Source organism: Anabrus simplex, chromosome 1, assembly GCF_040414725.1.
Source record: "Anabrus simplex isolate iqAnaSimp1 chromosome 1, ASM4041472v1, whole genome shotgun sequence".
Lineage (NCBI taxonomy): Eukaryota > Metazoa > Arthropoda > Insecta > Orthoptera > Tettigoniidae > Anabrus > Anabrus simplex.
The window spans coordinates 1,235,092,714-1,235,119,030 of record NC_090265.1 but is presented as its reverse complement, the minus strand read 5'-3'; the positions used below and the strand labels follow the sequence as shown (position 1 = coordinate 1,235,119,030).

General features: G+C 38.6%; 1 protein-coding gene across 1 annotated transcript in view; it reads left to right on the top strand.

The window, feature by feature from the left end:
* Nucleotides 1-26,317, top strand: part of LOC136858222 (L-asparaginase 1) — a 257,068-nt gene that overhangs the window by 218,210 nt on the left and 12,541 nt on the right. Inside the window, exons 10-11 of the mRNA XM_067137609.2 lie at nt 1,964-2,088; nt 8,163-8,285. Of these exons, the coding sequence (XP_066993710.2) occupies nt 1,964-2,088; nt 8,163-8,285 (248 nt within the window). The remainder of the gene's footprint in view (nt 1-1,963; nt 2,089-8,162; nt 8,286-26,317) is intronic.

Below are 26,317 nucleotides of genomic sequence, written 5' to 3'. Positions count from 1 at the left end.
AACTTGTCACAAAATCTTTGAATACATTAATTTTCTTATTAAAAGAACATCTCTAGAGTGGTTAACAACCTAAAATCATTCTATGAATAATTACATAAAGGCCCCACGAAGGTTTATAACATATTCACAATAAAGATAACCAGCAATTCAGTCTCTTTGGTAAATCGAATTTTTCACTAACAGTGATAATTGAATTTTACTTAGTACAATTTAGGTGTAGATATACCCGACGACACAGAACAGTTCGCTGATAATTACTGTTATCACATCCATATTCTTCCAGGATCAAACGAAGATTGTAGTTACTTACAGTTTCCCAAGTTGACAAATAAAATACATCAAAACCGACTGGTGACTATCACCACACGGCGATAGAATTACCCCGGATCAAAAGGGTACATTTTCCACCTTTTTTCCTCTGCTAATATATAATTTAAAGATGCAACAGCAAGAGCAAGATTTTTCTTCTTCTATCCTCCATTCAGAAAAAAAAACAGATGATGACCGAAAATATGGTCGTGTAGAGGAACAATACAGTACAAGTTAAGTTGGGTACATGCTACAAGAGGGCAGCACAATACATGTCTTGAAGTTCACTGGAGGCTACTGTCTGCGGGAGGCACCAGTACAACTAGCACTTTGCAGAATGATAATGTGGCTTATTTTAAATGCCCTTAAACTGTCCAATTTCCGTCAGAAATGGAATACATCTTCGCAAAGGCGATCGGTTTACAGAAAATGTTAAACTAAAATTTCAGGCAAGGTTTCCTAATTCAAAGTGTCCAAACAGGGATACCGTTTGGGATTTGATAAGTAAATTTCGTGTGACCGGCTCAGTCCACGAAGTACCAGGAATGGGCAGGTGTACAAAACTAATCCAAAAAGTATTGATGAACTTAAAGTAAATATATATAATTAATTATGTGCAGTCCATTACGCAAGGAACTTTAGTGAAAATCTTCAACAATGTGTGTAGATGTGTTGAAGTCTGTCTTCAAACACAAGGACAACACTTCCAGCATCTGTTATGAATTGCTGTGGTGAGTACAAAGTTTACTGTTTGTTGTTTGTTTGTTTGTTTTGATACAAGCGGCAGCAGCCGTGCTGCTAACTTAACTGCTGATGCAACCTCGCACAGCAGCACCTAGGCGCTGCGGAAAACATTTCCTGGTGCCCTGTAGGTGCAATCAGTATGATATGAAAATTAGCCTTTCAAAGACTAAATTGATGCCAGTAGGTAAGAAATCCAAAAGAATTGAATGTCAAATTGGGGATACAAAGCTCGACAGTTAGACAATTTAAAGTGTTAGGATGTGTGTTGTCCCAGGTTGGTAGGATAGTATGTGAGATTGTATCAAGATACAGTAAAGCTAATGCAGTGAGTTTACAGTTGCGATCAACAGTATCGTGTAAGAAAGAAGTCAGCTCCCGGACGAAGCTATCTTTACATAGGTCTGTTTTCAGACCACCTTTGCTTTAGGGAGTGACAGCCGGGTGGACTCAGGATATCTTATTCATAAATTAGAAGTAACAGACATGAAAGTGGCGAGAACAATTGCTGGTACAAACAGGTGGGAACAATGGCAGGAGGGTACTCAGAATGAGGAGATAAAGGCTAAGTTAGGAATGAACTCGATGGATGAAGCTGTACGCATAAACTGGCTTTGGCGGTGGGATCATGTGAGATCAATGGAGGAGGATAAGTTACCTAGGAGAATAATTGACTCTGTTATAGAGAGTAAGAGAAGTAGAAGGAGACCAAGATGACAATGGTTAGACTCAGTTTCTAATGATTTAAAGACAAGAGGTATAGAACTAAATGAGGCCACAGCACTAGTTACAAATAGAGGATTGTGGTGGTGTTTAGTAAATTCACAGAGGCTTGCAGACTGAATGCTGAAAGGCATAATGGTCCATTATGATGATTAATGTAATGTATGTATGTATGCATTTTTCTTTTCAGGGTGCTAATCTCTCAGCTTGTAATGCTGATGCACGCACTCCCCTTCACATAGCGTGCTGTGAAGGTAACTTGGAAACTGTCCGATATCTGCTTAGCAATGGTGCCAGTGTTCACGCCAAGGATAGGTAAAGAGAACTTACTACTCATGGACTTCATCCAAAACAAATCTTGCTATTGTAGATGGTGGTGGTGGTGGTAGACTTGGCTGTGTGATATGGGATGTCACTGGAAGAAATCTGCCAGCTGGGTGGCAACTCAAAGTTCAATCAGTGGTGATTAATTGATTTGTGTCAGGCGGATGGTGGGTTCAAACTCTGCTGTTGGTGGTCCTGAAAATAACTTTCTGTGGCTTTCCATGAATTAAACTCATGGCCACCACCTTGAGAGTCCTTTCCCTTTCCTTTTCCAGCATTGTGCTGTTAGATCAACATTATTCAGCTTTCAAAACATTATTAATAATTATCTTTCAGCACCCTTTTAAATTAGTCTCTTAATATTATACATCTAATTACTCGAGACTGTCCAGAACAACAGAACATTTCAGGTTGATGGAGAATTTCATGTAGGAGCCTACTTTGATACATTCAGTACTGGTACGTGTAGATCAGGGCCTCTCAAACGCCCAAAATCTCACGCGTGCAAATCGAGGCGCAAAAGCTCCGTGCACTGTGCATCGGTCACGCTCAGCTTCGTTCGGACCAACGCTTCATCTCTGGGCTACTCGGCTAAGCTCGGCTCTACTCAGCTCCGATTTGGAGCACTACGGAGCAAGTGTGGAACAGGGAGACAGGGGGAGCGAGCAAGACAAGCGTGAGGAAAGAGAGAGTAAGCGCTATTGCTCCAAATTGAGGAGTGGGGGGTCTGCACTCTGGTCAACCAAGCAAAGTCGTCTTTTGCACCGTGCACAGTGCATGCAGCAAGCGCATGCACCCTGAGAGGCCCTGGTGTAGATGAAGATTAGTCATTAGATGTGATTCTTGTCTTTCAAAGGGAATATGAATGTAGGCAATTTGACAACTGATGATTGAATTTCTGGACTGTTAGTCATTATGACTAATGATTGATTTCAGAAAGCTGCCGCTGTGGATCAGTGGTAGAGTGTCGGACTCTGGGTCCCAAGATAGCGGGTTCAAGCCCGGCAGAGGTAGTCGGATTTTTGAAGGGTGGCAAAAAGTCCATTCGACACTCCATGTCATACGATGTCGGCATGTAAAAGATCTCTGGTGACACATTTGGTGTTTACCTGACAAAATTCATTAAAAATCTCAGCCACAGATGTCCAAGAGAGATCCGGTTTACTCGGTCTGCCATCTAGTGGGCCTAGAGTAAAACGGAACGTCAAAATTGACGAGCAGACAGCCATATGGCATCAAACTGAAATGTCTGCACATGGTAGCTGAGGCCATACGATTATTATTATTATTATTATTATTATTATTATTATTATTATTATTATTATTATTATTAATAATAATCTCAGAAGACTGAACTTACCCACCTCATTGATTACTCCTTATTTATCTTGATAAGTAATAGTAAACCTGTATTTTTTTTTTTCCTTGTGGCTTTACTTTGCACCGACACAAATAGGTCTTATGGCAACGATGGGATAGGAAAGGTCTAGGAGTTGGAAGGAAGCGGACGTGGACTTAATTAAGGTACAGCCCCAGTATTTGATTGGTTTGAAAATGGGAAACCACAGAAAAACATCTTCAGGCCTACTGACAGTGGGATTCGAACCCACTTTCTCCCAGATGCAAGCCCACAGCCCCTAACGGCTAACTCATCCTGTAAATCTGTAATTAGAATCTTGTTTTTCTTAATATTGAGATCTACAATCCCTGGACAAATAATTAGCCCACCTTACACTTATTTGAGAAAATGAAGAAAATATAAACATACAGCTCCAATAAATTGCTCCTACCTAAATTATTACAAAAAATGCATGTTACATACATTTTTCTTAATAAGTGAAAATATTTTTTTATTTTATGTATTTATAGAAAATACTAATATTTTGTCAGTTCTCCCTTGTTTATTTATCACACTTTGTACCCTGCTTGGCGTACCTTCAATAAATTTCAGTGCTCATTCCTTCAGTTCTAAATTGTAATGCCAATGAAAAAAGTTGTTCTTTCAATACTAACCTATTAGGTTTTTCTTTCTTCTTTTGATATTTCCTTCTTTAACACTTACCATACATTTTCTATGGGGTTAGGACAGGAGAATTACCTGGCCATAGAAGAAGTGAGATTTTTTTTCATTTGAGAGGAACTTTTGTTTTATTACTATTTTTGGTGTGTAACATAGTGCCCAATCTTGCATAAATATTTAATCATCATTGCCAGGGAACCAGTCATGAATTTGGGATAATTATCTTCTTCTTAACACCTCCATATACTGATCTTTGCACAACATCCCCTCAATGATGCTTCATTAGGTGGGCTGCAGTTGTGAATCATTTGAAATGATTGAAAAGTAATGTGTTACGATACCTGGAGTAGCACTTTACAATGGCGAAAAATGAAAGTATCCTCCTAATCAATACATCATATATTCCGTCAGTAGACGGAGTAAACAAGATCAGACATGTTTCGGCTCGTTTGAGCCATCTTCAGTGAAAAAAATTAGGGGGGTTGGAATAATTTACATAATATGAGTTGAAAAAATGCTAAAAAAACATAATGAAAGTGCAAATGAAAAAACAAACAAAAGAGCCTATGCGGAAACAAAATTAGCACAAATATACAATATTTACATCAATATGCAGAGCAAAAAACAACTTATTGTGACAAAATTCAGTGAAACAGGTGTTAATTTGAAATAATAATTGATACTAAAAACTGCGTTAACCTAAGAAACAAGGGAATGAGAAAACAAATGATGTAGATGGAAATGAATAATAGTAGCACATGGTGAGGTTGTGGACCTCATAGTTTACAGATTATTGGTTTATAAAAATCACAAACAGTTTGAAATCGCTGTCAAAATCATCTTAGTGGAAACCCATCACATCAAATTGGTCAGGAGGAGAGTGGGAGCAAACATTTTGAGAGAAACCAAGCCTGAATTAACCTGCAGGCGAAAAGCCTGTGATAAGGAGAAAAAAACACCATGAAATTTAAGGCTTTAGAAATAGCAGCATTCTCAATATCTTCTCAATCTAGCGGTCCCTTTCTTCATTATTGTTTCATAATGTTGGCTGGTGTTTTGCCTTATTATAGAGGGGTCGGAAGAGCTCAAACGAGCCAAAACATGTCTGATCTTGTTTACTCCGTCTAATGACGGAATATATGATGTATTGATTAGGAGGATACTTTCATTTTTCGCCATTGTAAAGTGAAAACCATCAATACGGAATGATTCTAATATCTTGTACCTGGAGTAGCAGACAGGAGACATCTTTCCTGTATGCCTGCAAGCAACCCACAATCTCACCCCAGTTGCTGCTGCTGCTGCTGCATTTGCAGCTACTGCTACTGTTTTCATTCTTTCCCTGAAGAGAGAGGCGGGTCTCTTAGACAGTGACGCAATCTCTCAGGCCAGGAGATTTGTGGCAACCGTGAGAGGGTTGGTGGGAGTGGCGTACATTAGGAACTGTCCCGGCATTCTCCTTAGTGCAGGAGAATGCGAAACCATGGACAACCATTCTTAGGACAGCCAATGGTGGGAACCAGTCCCTCTCTGTCTCCTGAGTGCAGAGGCATAGAGCCGCGGCCACCACCCACCACTCCTCTGTTACAAATAATATCAGTAACTTTTTGCCTGTATTGTTAACTTTGAACAGTTTATGATTCCTGTCAAGAAAAAATTCCATCTTTACAATACTTAAAAGTTTATTCTTTAAAATAAAATTAGAGGAATATGGTTCATCTCTTGGGGACATCTTCAGCCTCACAATGTACAAAAGTTAAAAGGTAAAGATACAACCATATCTAAAAGTCTTAAAATATATGACCTCAATGAAAATTACAATCTATGATAATATATTCAAATGTTTTTTCTTTGTGTTTCATTAAAGCATATTTGTTAACAGGTAATTGAAATTCTTCACTTGTAACCTTGTTGTTCAGTGAACTACGATAAAGTCTTATGTTTTCTGGAATCAATGAGTTACTAATAAAACGGTGAGACTAATATTGATGTGCAGTCTTGGTTTTCTTCCTACTGTTTATAGTAAAGTACATTCTATTGATGAATAAATCAATTTTTATCGACTTGAAGATCTTGTGTGTAGTATATAATTGGACTTGTTTATACAGGAGGAACTTTTCTTATATTACATTGTTGAAAGTTGAATTACTGGGCTTGGTTATGAGAAGGAAATTACCATTATTACACAAGATCTTTACTAATTTCACTAATTTTCTCACTATGTGGACAAACATTTTTCCTGCCATATTTTCCTTTTTTCTTTGCCTCCAGACTCTTTGAATAATGAAGATTTTCTTTAATTTATTGCACTGATCTCATTGAAATTTGCAGCAACTTATGCAAATACCTATCTAAATATTTCTTTTCAGTAGAAATGTCTTTTTCTTTACCAATGGTTTTCAAACAAGTGTCAATACCTACCACTTTTCAGACATTGTACTATACATGACAGACATACATTTCTGAAATATTAGAGTTAAGCTAATGTTAATCTGCAAAGAACAGTAATTTTTCAAAAATGTACAAGTTTGGCTAGTAATTTGCCTGGGAACTGTAGTTTCATTCTTTCACTCTGCTCTTTAAACTTTCATTAGGATGTCCTCCAAATTGTTCCTACTTTCAGCTATCAACTTATTGTCATCTGCATGCTGCAGGTTATTTATATTCAGACCACCTACTGGTTTCATGAGAGGTCTCCTTCAATCCTAGTTACCCCCGTGATATACTCAGTTTATAAGTTAGACAATCATTTTCAAAGTTGTTTTTATTTTCTGCCTCTTTCCAACAAATACTGCTAAAGACAAAGTAAGCTAAACAATGGAAAGAGACATAATCAAAAGAAATTATGCTGTGATAGTCTATTTTTAAACAACTTAAACTATGAAATTTCAGTAACAGTTCCTTCAAACCAAACCAAACCCCATGGCACTACAGCCCTTGAAGGGCCTTGGCCGACCAAGCGACCACTGCTCAGCTCGAAGGCCTGCAGATTACGAGGTGTCATGTGGTCAGCATGACGAATTCTCTCGGCCATTATTATTGGCTTCCTAGACTATCTCACCATCAGATATCTCCTCAATTCTAATCACGTAGGCTGAGTGGACCTCGAACCAGCTCTCAAGTCCAGGTGAAAATCCCTGACCTGGCCGGGAATCGAACCTGGGGCCTCCGGGTGAGAGGCAGGCACGCTACCCCTACAACACTGGACTGGCAGTTCCTTCAAATGGTATATCAAATATTTGGTTAGATAGAATATAAATTATTTTTCATTATGTTCAGAGATCCTTTGAGAGCGGCAAAGGCAGTAGCAGTCATGAAGGTGTTACCTAAGGAGAATTCTACCAGCAAGTATGCAACGTTGTTTGACCTTTTTGCTTATTGGGAACCATTCTGTATCACCATGGTTAGTTCTGACAGTGGCTTTTTGTCCCAAATAAAAGTGATGCAGCATGGTCTTGAGAGGATAAGGTATACCTGTTTGCTCAAGTACAGTCCACGTCTGTGATTTGCTCAGTCAAAGCCCTTTTATTAATCTGCAGAACACATGTTAATAGTAATAATGTTATTTGCTTTACGTCCCACAAACTACTTTTTACGGTTTCGGAGAAGCAGAAGTACCACAATTTAGTCTCGCAGGAGTTCTTTTATGTGCCGGTAAATCTATCAACACGAGGCTGTCATATTTGAGCACCTTCACATACCACTGGACTGAGCCAGGATCGAACCTACCAAGTTGGAGTCGGAAGTCCAGTGCCTCAGCCATCTGAGCCGCTCAGCCCGGCAAAAACACGTGGAGCTCTTTCTGGTATTCCTTTGCTCTTTCTATCACCCAACACACAGCATAAATAATGTATCTAGTTCCTCTGCCCCTTCTAAATCCTGCTTGGTTGTTGGACATTTCATATTTCATACAAGGCTCTATGATCTTCACCAGCAGCTTACTGGCACATGATATTAACCTTATCCTACCCATTGGTTCCTGTCTTTGGCATCCAAATGATCAAATAAATATGATACTTGACATTATACCAAGTTTTGTTCACAGGTATAAGCGGACACCGTTGATGGATGCCATTAATTTTGACCATCATGACGTCATTGAGTTGCTAATAGAATGTGGTGCACATATAACTGGAGAGCCTCATGAGATTGGTGGAAAACTATGCAGGTAAATCAAGGTTCTTACTGCTTATTATGGTTAACATCTTTCATTATGCAGGAAAGGAGTCCCCAGAGTCTACATAATCAAAAATATTTAGTAATGTCATAGATGTTAATTGTTATTTTGAGTTTATATATATGTTCATTGTAAGATTTGTGGACAAAAATGAGGATTTAACCAAACTTCATGTTACCTACAGTATATCCATATACTCTTCTTCTTCAACTGGTTTTCCCTCATCTTGTTGGGGTCACAGGTGCAAACAATGTCACAAATGTGGACTTGGCCCTGCTTTACAGCCAGATGCCCTTCCTGATGTCAAGGAATGTATTCTCTAGTACGTTTCTGTGGAGCTTGGTCACCAGAGGTGTACACAGTGGGGCTTGAACCCCCCCCCCCCGGCCCCCTTGAATGTTTAACCACTTATTTAATATTAGGCCTATTAAAAATTAAAAATTGTAAATTTGGGTTTTAAAAAATCTTTGTTTTCTCTCTAATTTCTTACTACCATAAGAAAATCTATTGACATGAGGTATAGTCCACCCTTGCATTCTTCAATAATATAATCTGCGTGCTTGGGACTGCGGCACTTACAGTAAATCACTCAACATGGGACACAAATAGCTATCATGCCACATTCTGAGAACATGGCAGTCACTGGCATGGTGGTTGTCAAAGCTTATGCCACTCCTTGTCTATTGAAAAAGAGAAAGGAACGTCAAAGCCGTGCTGCTTATACTGATCTTGTAATAAAATAAGTGGTATTCATCAGTGAATCAGTTCATATTTTTTTGTGGAATGTTCTTTAATATTTTATGCATTTTCCAGTTCATATTTGAGTCAGATTAATTAACTAGAGGCAGCTAAATCCCTGACTGATTACTGTTTAAGTGGAAATAAACCTGAGCAACCATCTTAACACCAATCAGTGGAAAATATGGAAGAGGTCCAACACTTTGAAGAATGAACGTATTGGTAAAAGAAAGGGAAGTGTCACAAATGGCATGAAAATGAAAGATTCCGTAGATCTCACTAATGAAATACCTTTGGGGGAGGAAGAGAACAAGAGTTCAGGGTAGGCCAGGTAGGAAAGAGGAAGCGAGTAGCTTAGCACAAGTAAATGGAAGCAGTGGTCACCAGCATGTGCTAAGCCAATAGTTTTACAGGATTCCCCTTTTATGCAACTCTTACAACAAGCAGGAGATACATTGGCTGTATTCTACCACCCCAACCCACAGGGGGGTAATCTGTGTGCTGTACTTTATCTATATTATTCACTTTAGGACCATCCTGCACTGTCAGCTGGTCGGGGCAACCATGGTTGCATGTGACCAGAAACTGACAGACCAAATGCAAGCATCCAGTATGGAGACCAGAGAGAGGGGAAACAGTCTATAATAATCCGTGCTTCAAGAAGGACTTAGAAGATTTTGTTGCTGTAGCTTTATGGACCCATAAGAAAATATATACGTTGGTACATCCCCTATTGAAAGAGTATCACAGTAAGGGAATGTTTGTTTTCTTTAGTGATCTGAGACAGTATGGGCACAAATTCTTCAAATATGTGAGAATACCCATGAAATTGTTTGATAATACGGCGTGTGGCCTTTGGAGAACCTTGGTGTAGGTCCTTCGAGTTGACACCTGATAGGCAACCATCGGAATTAACCAATGAAGTCTAAAATCCCAGACTCGGCCGGGAATCAAACGCAGGACCCCTTGCACCAAAGGGCAGCATGATAACCATTTAGCTATAGAGCCAGGCAATCATTCAATAAGATGTTGGATGGGCTGAGACCATTAATTGTAGGCCAGGATACAAACATGAGACAGTGCATCATGCCTGAAAAAAATTGTTACTTTGAAGTATGTTTATTGCTTACATAATATTCATTGCTTGTACTGAATTATTTACTTTAGTAGATTTCAAAAAGGAAAAAATACAGTCTAAATACATCCTCTTTCTTTTCCCTTTCTTGAAGTTCCTTGTCACAAAACATCTCGACAATCTCTTCCCACTGCCATTTCTTCATTTCACAATTAGAATAATCAGGAGAGGATACATTCTATATAGCATTTCTCCTTTCCTCTTCCACAATAAAACGTTAAATATCAAATGTCATTATTTTTAAGGAAACGTAGGAAAGATGAACCCAGGCTAGACTGGCAGCTGCTTGATGACTATATCATCGCTATATCATCTGATGGCCAAGCAGGCATCAATTTTTGGTAGTGAGACAAAGTCTCTCATAGTGCATTGGCACTGCTGGTGGCTTCAAGTAGACTACGCAGTGGCCTCCATGGTATGCACTAGCCATGTGTCTTGGTAGGTGTGCTAGGTACCAACTGATGAGCCCAACCTAGCACACGGGGGTGAAATGCTGGCAACCAGCAATGAGTTAGCTGGAAAATTTATAATGTCCAATAACGGACCATTTATATTGGCATTATAAATTTACTCATTCAGGGACAAATATTTCAGATTCCCTATGGGAATCAACATCTATACCATAGATAATCGCTGTGCATTCTGGTTATAAGAATCAAGCTGTCTTTCTGTTCACCAAGTGTTTTGCTAGTGCTGTATAGGTCTATGGCAGCTAGGTGGTTGTGGCAGTCATGTGTGTAAATACACATCTCAGCATTACTGCCTAGTGGCTGCTAGCAACTTTCATTACCACTATAGACCATTATGAATTCAGTCTGCAAGCCTCTGTGAATTTACTAAACATCGCCAAAATCCTCTGTTTGCAAATAATGCTGTGGCCTCATTTAGTTCTATACCTCTTATCTTAAAATCATTAGAAACTGAGTCTAACCATCATCGTCTTGGTTTCCCTCTACTTCTCTTACTCTCTATAACAGAGTCCATTATTCTCTTAAGTAACTTATCCTCCTCCATTCGCCTCACATGACCGCACCACTAAAGGTGGTTTATGCATACGGCTTGATCCATCGAGTTCATTCCTAACTTAGCCTTTATCTCCTCATCCTGAGTACCATCCTGCCATTGTTCCCACCTGTTTGTACCAGCAATCATTCTTGCTACTTTCATGTCTGTTACTCCTAACTTATGAATAAGATATCCTGAACCCACCCAGCTTTCACTGCCGTAAAGCAAGGTTGGTCTGAAAACAGAACGATTTAAAGAGTTTTTTCTGGGAGCTGACTTCTTTCTTACAGAACACTGTTGATTGCAACTGCGAGCTCACTGCATTAGCACTACTACACCTTGATCCAATCTCACTTACTATATTACCATCCTGGGAAAACACATATACTAAATACTTAAAATTATCTAGCTGTTCCAGCTTTGTATCACAAATATGACATTGAATTCTTTTGGATTTCTTACCAGCTGACATCAATTTAGTCTTCAAAAGGCTAATTTTCATACCATACTAATTGCACCTATTTTCAAGTTCCAAGATATTAGACTGCAGGCTTTTGGCACAATCTGCCATTAAGACCAAGTTGTCAGCATATGCCAAACTGCTTAATAAATTTCCACCTGCCTGAATCCCTCCCTGCCACTTTATATGCTTCAGCAGATGATCCATGTAAACTACAAACAGCAAAGGTGAAAGATTACAGCCTTGTTTAACCCCTGTAAGTACCCTGAACCAAGAACTCATTCTACCATCAATTCTCACTGCAGCCCAATTGTCAACATAAATGCCTTTGATTGATTTTAACAATCTGCCCTTAATTCCATAGTCCCCTCCTCAGTATCCTGTCATATGCTTTCTCTAGATCTATGAAACATAAACACATTGTCTATTCCTCTCGTAACATTTTTCAGTTACCTGGTGCATACTGAAAATCTGATCCTGACAGCCCCTCTGTGGTCTGAAACACTGGTTTTCATCCAACTTCCTCTCAACCACTGATCACACCCTCCCTTCCAAGATGCCAGTGAATACTTTGCCTGGTATACTAATCAATGATATATCTCGATAGCTGTTGCAATCCTTCCTGTTCCCTTGCTTATAGATAGGTGCTATTACTGCTTTTGTCCAATCTGAAGGTACCTTACTAACACTCCATGCTAATCTTACTACTCTATGAAGCCATGTCATCCCTGCCTTCCCACTATACTTTACCATTTCAGGTCTAATTTCATCTATTCTTGCAGCTTTATGACAATGGAGTTTATTGCCATCCTTTCCACTTCCTCAAGTGTAATTTCACCATCATCATTTTCCTCCTCCCCATGAGCTTGGTTGTTCATGACATGACTAGGAATATTTCCTTTTATGTTAAGATGATTTTCAAAATATTCCCTCCACCTATCCAGTGATTCCCAGGGATCTATTATGAGTTCACCTGAATTACCCAAATCACTGTTCATTTCCTTTCTCCCTCACTTCCTAAGATTCTTTATTACTGTCAGAAAGGTTTCCCTGCTGCTTGACCTAGCCTTTCCAGGTTATTACCAAAATCTTCTCACGACTTCTCTTTGGATTCAACAACTATTTCTTTCGCTCTGTTACTTTCATGTATGTACAATTCCCTGTCTGCATCAGCCCTTGTTTATAGCAGTTTCTGATGAGCCTTCTTTTTACATTTACAAGCTGCTCTCATTTCATCATTCCACCAAGATGTTCGCTTTTTCCCATCTTTACACACAGTTGTTCCTAGGCATTCCCTTGCTGTTTCTACTACAGCATCCCTGTATGCCACCCATTCTCTTTCTATATCCTGAACCTTCTTACTGTCTACTGTTCAAAACTTCTCACTAATCATATCCATGTACTTCTAATTTCCTCATCCTGGAGATTTTCTACCCTTATTCGTTTGCAGACAGATTTCTCTTTCTCTTTCCTAGGCCTAGAGATACTTAGTTCACTACAGATCAGATAGTGGTCTGTATCATGGAAAAATCCCCAGAAAAACCTGTACATTCCTAACAGATTTCCTGAATTTGAAGTCAGTTAAGATAGTCTGTTATGGATGTGGTACCCCTAGCCTCCCATGTGTAGTGGTGAATAGCCTTGTGCTTGAAGGATGTATTCATAACTGCTAAACCCATACTAGCATAGAAGTCCAGCAAACACATACCATTCCCCTTTAGCTTCCACATTTACCAATCACCCTTTCGTATCCTTCAGTTCTATTTCCAGCTCTCGCATTGAAATCGCCCATTAGCACTCTCCTATCCTTGCTGTTGACCCTGACTATAATGTCACTCAATACTTCATAAAACTTGTCAACTTCATCCTCATCTGCACCCTCACATGGTGTATACACTGAGACAATACTCCCCCCTAATTCCTCCAACTCCCAAAACTACCCACATCATTTGGTCATTTACATGCCTAACAGAAACTATGTTGCATGCAAAGGTATTCCTGATGAACAGCCCAACCCTGCACTCTGCCCTTCCCTTTCTATACCCGTCCAGTACACTTTATAGTCTCCTAGTTCTTCCTCACCCGAATAGCATTTATTCCTAGCACATCCAGATGCATCCTCATTGCTGACTCAGCCAGTTCTACTTTCTTTCTTCCATAAGCCCCATTAATATTGATAGCTCCCCATTGAATTCCATTTCGTTTGCAAAGTTGTTTCCAAGGAGTCCCTCGCCTGATAAATGGGAGTGGGACTCTGTTACTCCTATAGGTCTGAGGCTTGCTTAAAATGTGCTGAGCTCGGTAAATTCATGAAGCAGGATGCTACCATACTTACAGATAGTCCAAGTGAGGATCTCTCCTCTGATGGGTTAGGTGCCACCGGTGGATTGTATATTCCTAGCCGGAGGCCATGACTCAGAATATGTCCGAGATGCCCACTCCCATTCCATAGCAACTTGTATCCCGATTCTCAGGACCACTTACTAGGCCACTTAGCCGTTGCCCATGGTTCACGAACTAGGACGTGACTACAGTAACCGACTCCATGTACCATGCAGATTTTGTAGACTAGAAGAAATAAAATACTTTCTAGTTTGCAAAAATTCAGGTGGAGAGGACAAGATTTATTCAACCTAGCTGCATGAGAGAAAATGAAGAAACTCAAAATTTTATCTTGCCGGATATGTTCATTGCTTCTCCTTCTACAGTGTTAGCATATCACCTACAGCTTTGCAAGTGTTTAACTTCCTACTCTGTAGTTTGTAAGGCATAATTCTTCACTGCTTTCAGTACCATGTTTTGAAAGACTTCTTAAGATGCAAATAAAAATTATATTCATTAGAATGTAATTAGCCTACATATACAAATTTATATGAGAATGAGACAATCACTTCACTGAAAGAACCATATTTTTTGTTTAAAAAAGTTGTGGACATGAGACATGTTAGACGTGATTGCCAAATTACTAATTGGTTTGCTATAAGACGGTTCGGATTTAGGAAAAGTTATGCCTGTGAGGCACAATTTGTAGAATTTTAGCAAGATATAGCAGATATTTTATATTCAGGAGGTCAAATTGACTGTGTCACTATTGACCTTTCCATGGCTTTTGACAGGGTAGATCATGGGGATTATTTACAAAAATAAAAGACTATTGAAATACAGAAAAAAGTGAATGGGTGGCTTAATTTCTCTAAAATAGAACTTGGAGAATTAGAGTAGTTGAAGCGTTATTTGATCCTGTAATGATTAAGAGGAGTCCCACAAGGCAGCGTTCTTGGACCTTTTTCTTATATATATATGAAGGATGTTAGTAAGGAAGTGGAATCTCATAGAAGACTATTTGTGGATGATATACTGTATGGAGTAATAAATAAGTTATAGCGTTCTGAGCGACTTTAAAAGACCTTGACAAACTTGTGAGATAGACAGCAGGCAATGGTATGATGGTTAGTGGAGTGAAAAGTCAGGTTGTAAGTTTCACAAGGAGAAGAAGTCCTCTCAGTTTTAATTACTGTGTTGATAGGATGACAGTAACTGATGGGGATCACTGTGGTATTAATGTACGGAAAGAATTTCATTGGAGTATTCACATAAACAGGATTGTAAATATGGGTTACAGATCTCTTCATATGGTTATGAGGGCATTTAGGGGTTGTAGTAAGGATGAAAAAGAGAGGGTAATGTAATCTTTCTTTTAAATCAATAACTGATAATGAAGAAAGGAATTTAGGAGCCACTGAAATATATAAATAAGTAATTCATAAAATTGCTGGCTGTTGAGATTTATCTTCAGGGTCGTTGCCTTGTGACAAGGAGATCTGAATCACTTGACATATGGAAAATAATATTGGAAAAGGAGTCCATCTGGTAATTTCCCCACCCATGGAATTTAAACAGAATATACCTCATAAAATTTAATTTTTCTATTGAGCGTCATGAATTAAACAGCATTCACCTTGAAATTTGAGCTTAGCTCGTCATGATACACCATTGAACATATATTACCAAATAAACAGAATATTGATATAAATAATTAATGTCTTTTAATTATGAAGTAACTCTCTCTCGATATCTCTCAATAATTAGTACTCAGTTTATTCCAGAACGCAAAAAATTCACATGCAGTCATGGCTATTTTTATGAGAATGGACTCCATTTCACTGATGGCATTGATATTGTTTGAAAAGGCCCAACACGTTACCTTATGTAGACTCTCCGGAAAATTATATATGACTAACATTCATAACCATAGAATGTTGTTACAATCCAGCACCTCTTTCCCAGTTCCGTCAACAGCAGATCTCGAATTCCCAATATGGCACGGGACATCTTCCGACAACTCATACAAAAACACCTCTGATTACACTCCAAAAGAAAGCAAGTATCACATCTGCTCACTACAAGCTCCAACTTGAGAATAATCTGACACGTGTCAGCACCACGCGAGTCCAAGCCCACGCAACTGCATTCAAAATGGCACAGTTCCGAGAATTTTCCATCTCAGCTCCGTCAACAGTAGATCTTGCTCAGAGAATCGTCACATACAGAACCGGGAAATAAACTGAGTGATCGAAGCACACTAGTCCCAAATGAATACAGAGAGTATATTACAATTAGAGAGTACCCATAACAATGAGAGTTCCTATAAGAATTACCATGCCACGACGGCTAAATACATACATTTGAAATATACACATTAAATAATAATAACAATAATATCTGGCCGGGGTTTGTCAGGTTACAGTAAGTCACTGGTAAGATAATTAGGGTATGGTTCTAGTGTATGGGACCCATGCCAGGTTTGCTTGACATGAGAACTGGAGAAGATTCAGAAGAAAGCAGCACGATTTGTTCAGAGTGATTTCCGACAAAAGAGTATTGTTACAAAAATGTTAAAAACTTTGGGCTGGAAGACTTGGGAAGCAAGGAGACGAGCTGCTCGACTAAGTGGAATGTTTTGAGCTGTCAGTGGAGAGATGGCTTGGAATAACATTAGTAGACAAATAAGCTTGAATGGATTTTAATAAGTAGGAAAGATATAAAATGAAGATAAAAGTGGAATTCAGGAGGATAAACTGCAGCAAATATTTGTTTATAGGAAGAGGAATTAGGGATTGGAGTAATTTATCAAGGGAGATGTTTGATAAATTTTCAGTTTCTTTGAGATCATGTAAGAACAGATTAAGTAAAGAACTGATAGGAAATCTGCCACCTGGGTGACAGTCCTAAATGAAGATCAATGGTGATTGATTGATTGATTGATTAATTGATTGATTGTGTTCATTCTTCAGCCCTAAGTCTGGTTGGATCCTCAACAGCTCTGCCATCAGCTATCATAGATGGCCTAGGCATCACTGAAGAGGCGTACTAGGGAAATGAAGAGTGAGGTAGTTTCCCGTTGCTTTCCTCACTGAGCCAGAAGTTGCTATTACATATCAGTCTGCCAAGCCCACTGAAATGCATGCACTGACCGACCCTATGAGTAACATTTTCATACCATTCATAGCAGGGACAGGCTGTACAAGGAATGGCATTACTAGCATCGCTCATACCTCAGTCACTTTCATATCGTCAAAGCCAAGGATAAGACAGAGACAGATCAATAAAAGTAACAAAATTGCTCTAGCCCATACCAGAAGACATAGTGCACTGTAAACACTGGGTCCTGCCAGCAAAGGCATTGCTTGCTTGTAGTAAAATTAATTCCCACCGTATTTAAAGGTGTAATATGAAATTAGGTAGATATAATGTTACAAGGATCACATTAATGACTCTAACCTGAAGGCCCTGGGTTTCATTCCTAGCCATACAAGGATTCATCTGGAGTTTTGACTGGAGGTCACTTAAGCTTCACCTCCTTCTCTTTGTTGTTGTAATCATCGTTGTTATCATTGTATTTGTCTGTAGGCAGTTATCAGTGGAGCTGTGTCCTATGAGTACTTCTGTCTTGAGCATCTTCTTTCAATTGAGGATACATTTTCCCCCTCTTTAATTCTGTTATCATTCAGATTCTTCTTCCCTCTCAACCCCTCTTTCCTTAGCTAGTTAGTCAGTCAGTCAGCCACCATTGATCATTTAGGGCAGTCACCCAGGGTACAGATTTTGTATAGATTGTTTACTTAGTCTTTTCTTAAATAATTTTTAAGAACTTTTAAGTTTATCAAACATTGCCCTTGATAACTCCAATGCCTAATTCCTCTTCCAATAAATGAATATTTGTCCCAATTTGTCCTCCTGAATTTCAACTATATCTTCATATTATGTTTTCTACCTTTAAAAAAGCTCCACTCAGGCTTATTCATCTACTGTCATTCCATGCAATCTCTTATCTTCCCCTCTGCAGTAGTTTTTTTATTTTTTATTTTATACGTTCTCTTCTCAGTATCTGTCCTGCCCAACTACCTTTCTTCTACCTTTCTTTCTTTTTTTTTATTGTCATCAGAAGTGATGATTAATTTCATGGCGGAAGAGAATATAGCTATGATGGATTTGTGTGAGGTTAAGTGGAGAGGTAAAGAAAAGAAGAATTGGAGTAAGATATGCACTGTACAATCAATCAATCAATCAATCAATCAATCAATCAATCAATCAATCAATCAATCAATCAATCAATCAATCAATCAATCAATCAATCAATCAATCAATCAATCAATCAATCAATCAATCAATCAATCAATCAATCAATCAATCAATCAATCAATCAATCAATCAATCAATCAATCAATCAATCAATCAATCAATCAATCAATCAATCAATCAATCAATCAATCAATCAATCAATCAATCAATCAATCAATCAATCAATCAATCAAGCAATCAATCAATCAATCAATCAATCAATCAATCAATCAATCAATCAATCAATCAAGCAATCAATCAATCAATCAATCACCATTGATCTGCAGAGAGAATAACATAACCATGAGGAAGGATTACTTTGATGAACTCCTGAATGTGAGAAGGGGTATACTGTAGATGAGACGATAGAAGTAGAAGGGAGTATCTGAAAAAGTAAAATTAAATAGAAGAGGTGGAAACTGCTGTCAAATGAATGAAAGTTGGAAAAGCAGTAGGATTGGATGCATTGTGTGTGGAAATGATAAAAACAGCAGAACTAGTTCATCTACAATGACTATATAGGCTGCTTAGATGTTTTTGGAGATAAAAATCAGTACCAAATTACTGGAGTAGAAATGAGGACAAGATGACACATGATAATTATTGAGGAATTGCACTCCTACTTCAGATAACAAAAATATATGAAACAGTACTAGAAAAGAGAATGTGAAAGAGAAAAAGGTGAACAGATGGAGGTAACTTGGAGTACAAGAGTGTGGTAGTAGGTATTTTAGGAATACAACATATAAATAAGTTACAAGATTGTGAGCAACTGCAAAATGACCTTGATAATGTTGTGAGATGGACAGTAGGCAATGGTATGATGATAAATGGGAATAAAAGTCAGGTTGTGAGTTTCACAAATAGGAAAAGTCCTCTCAGTTTTAATGACTGTGTTGATGGGGTGAAAGTTCCTTTTGGGGATCATTGCAAATACCTAGGTATTAATATAAGGAAAGATCTTAATTGGGGTAATCACATAAATATGATTGTAAATAAAGGGTACAGATCTCTGCACATGGTTATGAGAGTATTAGAGGTTGTAGTAATGATGTAAAGGAGAGAGCATATTTGTCTCTGGTGAGACCCCAACTAGAGTATGGTTCCAGTGAATGGGACCCTTACCAGGGTTACTTGATTCAGGAACTGGAAAAATCCAAAGAAAAGCAGCTCGATTTGTTCTGGGCGATTTCCGACAAAAGAGTAGTGTTACAAAAATGTTGCAAAGTTTGGGCTGGGAAGACTTAGGAGAAAGGAGACGAGCTGCTCGACTAAGTGGTATGTTCTGAGCTGTCAGTGGAGAGATGGCGTGGGAGAACATCAGTAGATGAATAAGTTTGGATGGTGTCTTTAAAAGTAGGAAAACCGAGCTCGATAGCTGCAGTCACTTAAGTGCGGCCAGTATCCAGTATTCGGGAGATAGTAGGTTCAAACCCCACTGTTGGCAGCCCTGAAAATGGATTTCCGTGGTTTCCCATTTTCACACCAGGCAAATGCTGGGGCTGTACCTTAATTAAGGCCATGGCCTCTTCCTTCCCACTCCTAGCCTTTTCCTGTCCCATCGTCACCATAAGACCTATCTGTGTCAGTGCGACGTAAAAAAACTAGCAAAAAAAATAAAAATAAAATAAAAGTAGGAAAGATCACAATATGAAGATAAAGTTGGAATTCAAGAGGGCAAATTGGGGCAAATATTCGTTTATGGGAAGGGGAGTTAGGGATTGGAATAACTTACCAAGGGAGATGTTCAATAAATTTCCAATTTCTTTGCAATCATTTAAGAAAAGGCTAGGAAAACAACAGATAGGGAATCTGCCACCTGGGCAACTGCCCTAAATGCAGATCTTGATTGATTGATTGATTGATTGATTGATTGATTGATTGATTGATTGATTGATTGATTGATTTATAACTATGTTTATGTCTTAATTAGGTTCAAAGAATTGATAAACTTATTATTAAAAATGTATTTCATACCAAGTAATTTTAACACTTTAAATATACTGTGCGTTCCTGTATTCCTCTGCAATGGATTTCCACACAAGACCCATAACATCACTCTTGCTGCAGTTTTTCAGAGTATAATTTCATAAATAAGGATGTTTCTCTACACACCTTATGCAATTATCACAAATGCTGGATCTTCCTTTATCTTTTCACAGTGAGACATTGTATGATAATAATCACATGAGGCTAACACTGCCATCACTGCCAATCTTATAATACCAATATCTTACAACAGGTATCATTCTTCATGTCACTGGGACTAATGTTTCAGTTGAGCATGCCTTTTTGCTCATAAATTCAAAAGGAACAGGACGTGGTTGAAATGAGTGTAACACTTAAACCTCATTTTTTGACATTATCATAGGTTAAATTTGATCACAAGATTCTTAAGGACTAAAAAAAATTGACAAAATCCATAGTTCTAACAAGTACCTAACTAAAGTGGCAAATTCAGCTTCTGTCAAAAAAAAAAAAAATCTGACTTACTGGTATATGAATTATTCTCAACTAATGTTCTAAACATTTTCACCCACTTATATTTGAGAATCAAAATATCATTCTCAACTAAGGGAATTTTGATATACAAGAATGTACATAAATGTATAGATAATTTTTTGAATGTTCCATTGCCTGAAGCAAAAAAATATTTATCTTCTATAAATGGTTACAAACAAGGACTGATGCAGACAGGGAGTTGTACATAGATGAAAGAAACGGAGCAAAACAAATAACTGTTAAATCTAAGAAGTTGTCCTGGGAAGATTTTGTTGTTAACCTGGAGGGCTAGGTAAGGCAGCAGGGAAACCTTTGAGGACAGTGTTAAAGAATGTTAGCAAGGGAGGGAAAAGGGAAATGAATAGTCTTTTGTGTAAATCAGGTGAACTCATAACAAATCCCAGGGAATCACTGGGCAGGTGGAAGGAATATTTTGAAAATCTTCTCAACGTAAAAGGAACTCTTTCTGGTGACGTTGTGAACAACCAAACTCATGAGGAGGAGGGCAGTGATGTTGCTGAAATTATGCTTGAAGAAATGGAAAGGATGGTAAATAAATTTCAGTGTCATAAATCTGGAGGAATAAATGAAATTGGATGAAATGGTGAAATTTAGTGGGAAGGCAGGAATGAAATAGCTTCATAGGATTAGCATGGAATGTTACGATCAAGGTATTTCATTGATCAGTATACCAGGCAAGCAGTTCACTGGCATTTTGCAAGGGAGGGTGTAATGAGTGGTTGAGAGTAAGTGGGATGAAAACCAGTGTGGTTTCAGACCACAGAGGGGCTGTCAGGATCAGATTTTTAGTATGTGCCAGGTAATTGAAACATACTACAAGAGGAATAGACAGTTATGTATAAGTTTTGTAGATGTCAAGGAAACCTTTCGAGAAAGGAAATCTAGGTGTACGAATATTAAGAGCTCAGATGGAAGGCCACTTCTAGGGAAAGAAGACAAAGCATCAGGATAGCAGGAACATATCCAACAGTTGTATCAAGGTAAAGATGTAGATGATTTGGTTCTGGAACAAGAAGAGGCTGTTGATGCTGATGAAATGGGAGACCCAGTTTTGAGGTCAGAGTTTGACAGAGCTGTGAGAGACCTAAATACGAACAAGCCACCTAGAATTGATGACATTCCCTCTGAATTACTGACTGCCTTGGGAGAAACCAGCATGGCAAGGTTATTCCATTTAGTGTGTAAGATGTATGAGACAGGAGAAGTGCTATCTGATTTTTGGCAGAATCTTGTTATACATATTCCCAAGAAAGCCAGTGCTGACAAGTGTGAAAACTACCGCACTATTAGTTTAGTATCTCATGTCTGCAAAATTTTAACATGTATTATTTACAGTAGAATGGAAAGACAAGCTGAAGCTGAGTTGGGAGAAGATCAATTTGGCTTCAGAAGAAATGTAGGAACACATGAAGCACTTTACGCCTGATGCTAGAGGATCGAATTAAGGAGGACAAGTGCATGTACATGGCGTTGATATCTAGAAAAGGCATTCGATAATGTTGACTGGACCAAGCTACTTAAGATTCTGAAGGTGATTAGGATCAGATACTGAGAACGAAGAATTATCTACAACCTGTATAAAAATCAGTCCGCAGTCATAAGAATCGAGGGCTTTGAAAAAGAAGCGGCAATCCAGAAAGGAGTGAGGCAAGGCTGCGGTTTGTCCCCCCTCCTTTTCAATGTTTACATAGAACAGGCAGTAAAGGAAATCAAAGAGGAATTTGGAAAGGGAATCACAATCCAAGGAGAGGAAATCAAGACCTTGAGATTTTCCGATGATATTATTTTATCCGAGACTGCAGAAGATCTCGAGAAGCTGCTGAATGGTATGGGTGAAGTCTTGGGTAAGGAGTACAAGATGAAAATAAATAAGTCCAAAACAAAAGTAATGGAGTGCAGTCGAACGAAGGCAGGTGATGCAAGAAATATTTGATTAGGAAATGAAGTCTTAAAGGAAGTAGATGAATATTGTTACTTGGGTAGTAAAATAACTAACGACAGCAGAAGTAAGGAGGACATAAAGTGCAGACTAGCACAAACAAGGAAGAGCTTTCTTAAGAAAAGAAATTTGCTCATTTCAAACACTGATATGGGAATGAGAAAGATGTTTCTGAAGACTTTCGTCTGGAGCGTGGCATTGTATGGAAGTGAAACATGGGCGATATCTAGCTTGGAAAGAAAGAGAATAGAAGCTTTTGAAATGTGGTTTTACAGAAGAATGCTGAAGGCGAGATGGATCGAAGCACGAATGAAGAGATACTGAATCGAATTGGTGAGAGGAGATCAATTTGCTAAATTTGACGAGAAGTAGAGATAGAATGATAGGACACATCTTTAGACACCCAGGACTGGTTCAGTTGGTTTTTGAAGGAAGTGTAGGCGTTAAGAACGGTAGGGGTAGACCAAGGTATGAATATGACAAGCAGATTAGAGCAGATGTAGGATGCAATAGTTACATCGAAATGAAAAGATTAGCACAGGATAGGGTGGCATGGAGAGCTGCATCAGACAGTCTATGGACTAATGACTCAAACAACAGATGTAGAGGAGGCATATGACAGAGTACCGATGGAAAAGATGTTTGCTGTACTGGGGGACTATGGGATTAAGTATAGATTATTAAAAACAATCAAAAACATTTATATTAACAATTGGGTTGTGGTGAGAATTGATGCTAGAATGTATTCTTACTTCAAGGTACTTGCAGTGGTTAGACAATGCCTTTGTTGTTCATAGTTTATGTGGATCATCTTGTTGTTGGCTGCAACTCAAGTAAACATATTCTTCAGCAGTTTACATTTTCACACTCTCAATGCTCATTTTCATATGACTTAGTAGCCCAATCTTGGCATGAAACATACATCCACACAAATCATATGGAATAGCTGGGAGAGGTTGGGGCTGAGCTTGATGGAGCTTTCGTGTTTATTGTTTAGCCTCTTCATGTCTGTCATTCCTCTTCAAATAAAGTAATCAATGTAGAAACAGTGTGGTGCCAAAGTGTACAATTTACAGCAGGTGCATCTCAGGTTTGAGTGTTAATTCCAGCTCTCTTCAACTGCTGGAAGGTATAAAGTGGCAGGGAGGGATTCAGTTAGGTGGAAATGTAATAAGCAGTTTGACCTATGCTGATGACTAGGTCTTAATGGCAGATTATTCTGAAAGCCTGTTTTTTAATATCTTGGGACTTTAAAATAGGTGCAATGAATATGATATGAAAACTATAGCCTTTCTAAGACTAAAATTATGTCAGCAGGCCTAAGAGAATTGAATGCCAGGTTGGGAATACAAAGCTGGAACAGGTATGTCATTTCAAATATTTAGAATGTGTAATCTCCCAGGATGGTATTGTAGAAGGAGAGATTGAATCAAGGTGCTCCAAATGCAGTCAGCGCGCAGTTGCGATAAACAGTATTCTGTAAGGAAGAAGTCTGTTCCCAGTTGACACAGTCTGTACACTGGTCTGTACCAACTTTGCTTGATGGAAGTGAAAGCTGGGTGGACTCAGGATATTTTATTCATAAGTTGGAAGTAACAGACATGAAAGTAGCAAGAATGATTGCTGGTACAAACAGGTGAGAACAATGGCAGTAGGGTACTTGTAATAAGGAGATAAAGGGTATGTTAGGAATGAATTTGACCGATGAAGCCTTACGCATAAATCGGCTTTTGGTGGTGGGGCCATATGAGATGAATGGAGGAGGATCTAAGAGAATATTGGACTCTGTGAAAGAGAATGAGAGAAGTAGAGGGAGACCCAAGATGACAATGATTAGACTCAGTTTCTAAAGATGTAAAAATAAGAGGTGTAGAACTAAGAGGCCACTCTGCTAGTTACAAATAGAGAATTGTGGTAACATTGAGTAAATTCACAAATGCTTGCAGACTGAATGCTGATATGCATAAGTCTATAATGAAGATGTATGATGTATGAAATCCAAGACTTTTTTCTCACCTAGGCAGATCTAATCTGGTATTGTCCCAGAAAATTTGGCATATATAACAACCCTAGGTAAGTAGTTGAGTGGTGATGGTGGTTTAATGGTTTTTATCAGCTGCAAAACTATGTCGTCATTAATGATAACAGTAAAATGAGAAGAAAAATATGAAGAAACAATCAAAGAATGAATGGCAAAAGGAAATTGGTTGAAAGCTTAGGCCTCAAATGCCTTCATGTTTCCAATCCAAAATAAAATAAAATAAATTTAATAAAATAAAGTTTTTCAAAATAAAAATAAAATAAATAACCCACAATGTTCGAAGCCCCTTATCAACAATAAGATTACAGTGACTGTTTGTTGTTAATTGAAGTGTGCTTTTTCACTTCTGCTAGATGGCATATTGCATCAATTAAAAATGTATTTAAAAAAAGCAGCAGCAACTGGGTTGCTAGATACAATGTGCTCTAGTGACTGTGTGAGACAAGAGTTAACACGAAGGGCATACTATATTGTTTTATACTTTATTTTTTTCCACCCAAATGAAGTACATTACACATCAGTTGTTATGTTGACCTTCTCAACATAATCTCCTTGTAACTGTGTGCACTTATGCCATCAATGTGTCAGTCTCTCCAGACCTTCCTGAAACCATTCTTTCGGAGTGATGCATACCCATGACTTGACAGCTGTGTCCAATTCTGCAAAATCCACAAAACGGCTACCATGCAGAGGTTTCTTCATGTTCCTGAACAGGTAATAATCACTGCCCCTATGCTTCCATTGCATCGAATGTTGTTTTGTTTGTGGCTCATGGTAATGGAGCCATGTCTCATCACCAGTCACAAGCCTAGCCATGAAGTTGGCTGGATCTTGATCGTGGCGTTGCAAAAGTTCTTTGCACACGTCTACATGCCTCTGCTTTTCGTCTGCAGACAAGAGTCTAGGCACCCACGTGGATGACACCTTCCCCAACTGTAAGTGGCTGTGCATGATCTGCTGCAGGGTGTTTCGGCTAATTCCCACGGCTGCCTCCATTTCTGTAAGTATGGTGCACTTTTTTCCTTGGATGGCCTGTTTGACCTGGGCAATGTTGGCTGGTGTTGACACTGTCACATTCCTTCCAAAACTGGTTCCCTTGTTCATCGATGTGCGCCCTGTTTTCCAACCTTCCACCCAGTTGTAAACTGTTTTTTGTAATGGCGCATGTTCTCCACAGACTGCCACCAAGCGCCGATTAATTTCTGCAGTGGCCATGCCTTCTTTCCATAGCAACCAAGTCGTATAGCGCTGTCCCTGACGGTTGCTTTCCATGTTGCCTGCTCGTACGCTGACAGTGTTGTTATGAAGTGACTATGATGAGCGTATTCGTTGGCCCCTGTGTGTGTGGTGCCACGAAACTGTGGAATAAGATGCTAGTTACAAGTCACCACCTTCAAAAGTGAAATGTGAACCATACCCGGACGTACAAAAAATAAAGTGTAGTTATGACAAACATAAATATAGAGGTATTTCTAAAAGAATGTAAGATCAGTGACTAATATTTCATTGTACTTTAATAATGAAAATAAACAAAGGCGATATCTACAGATGATGATGATGA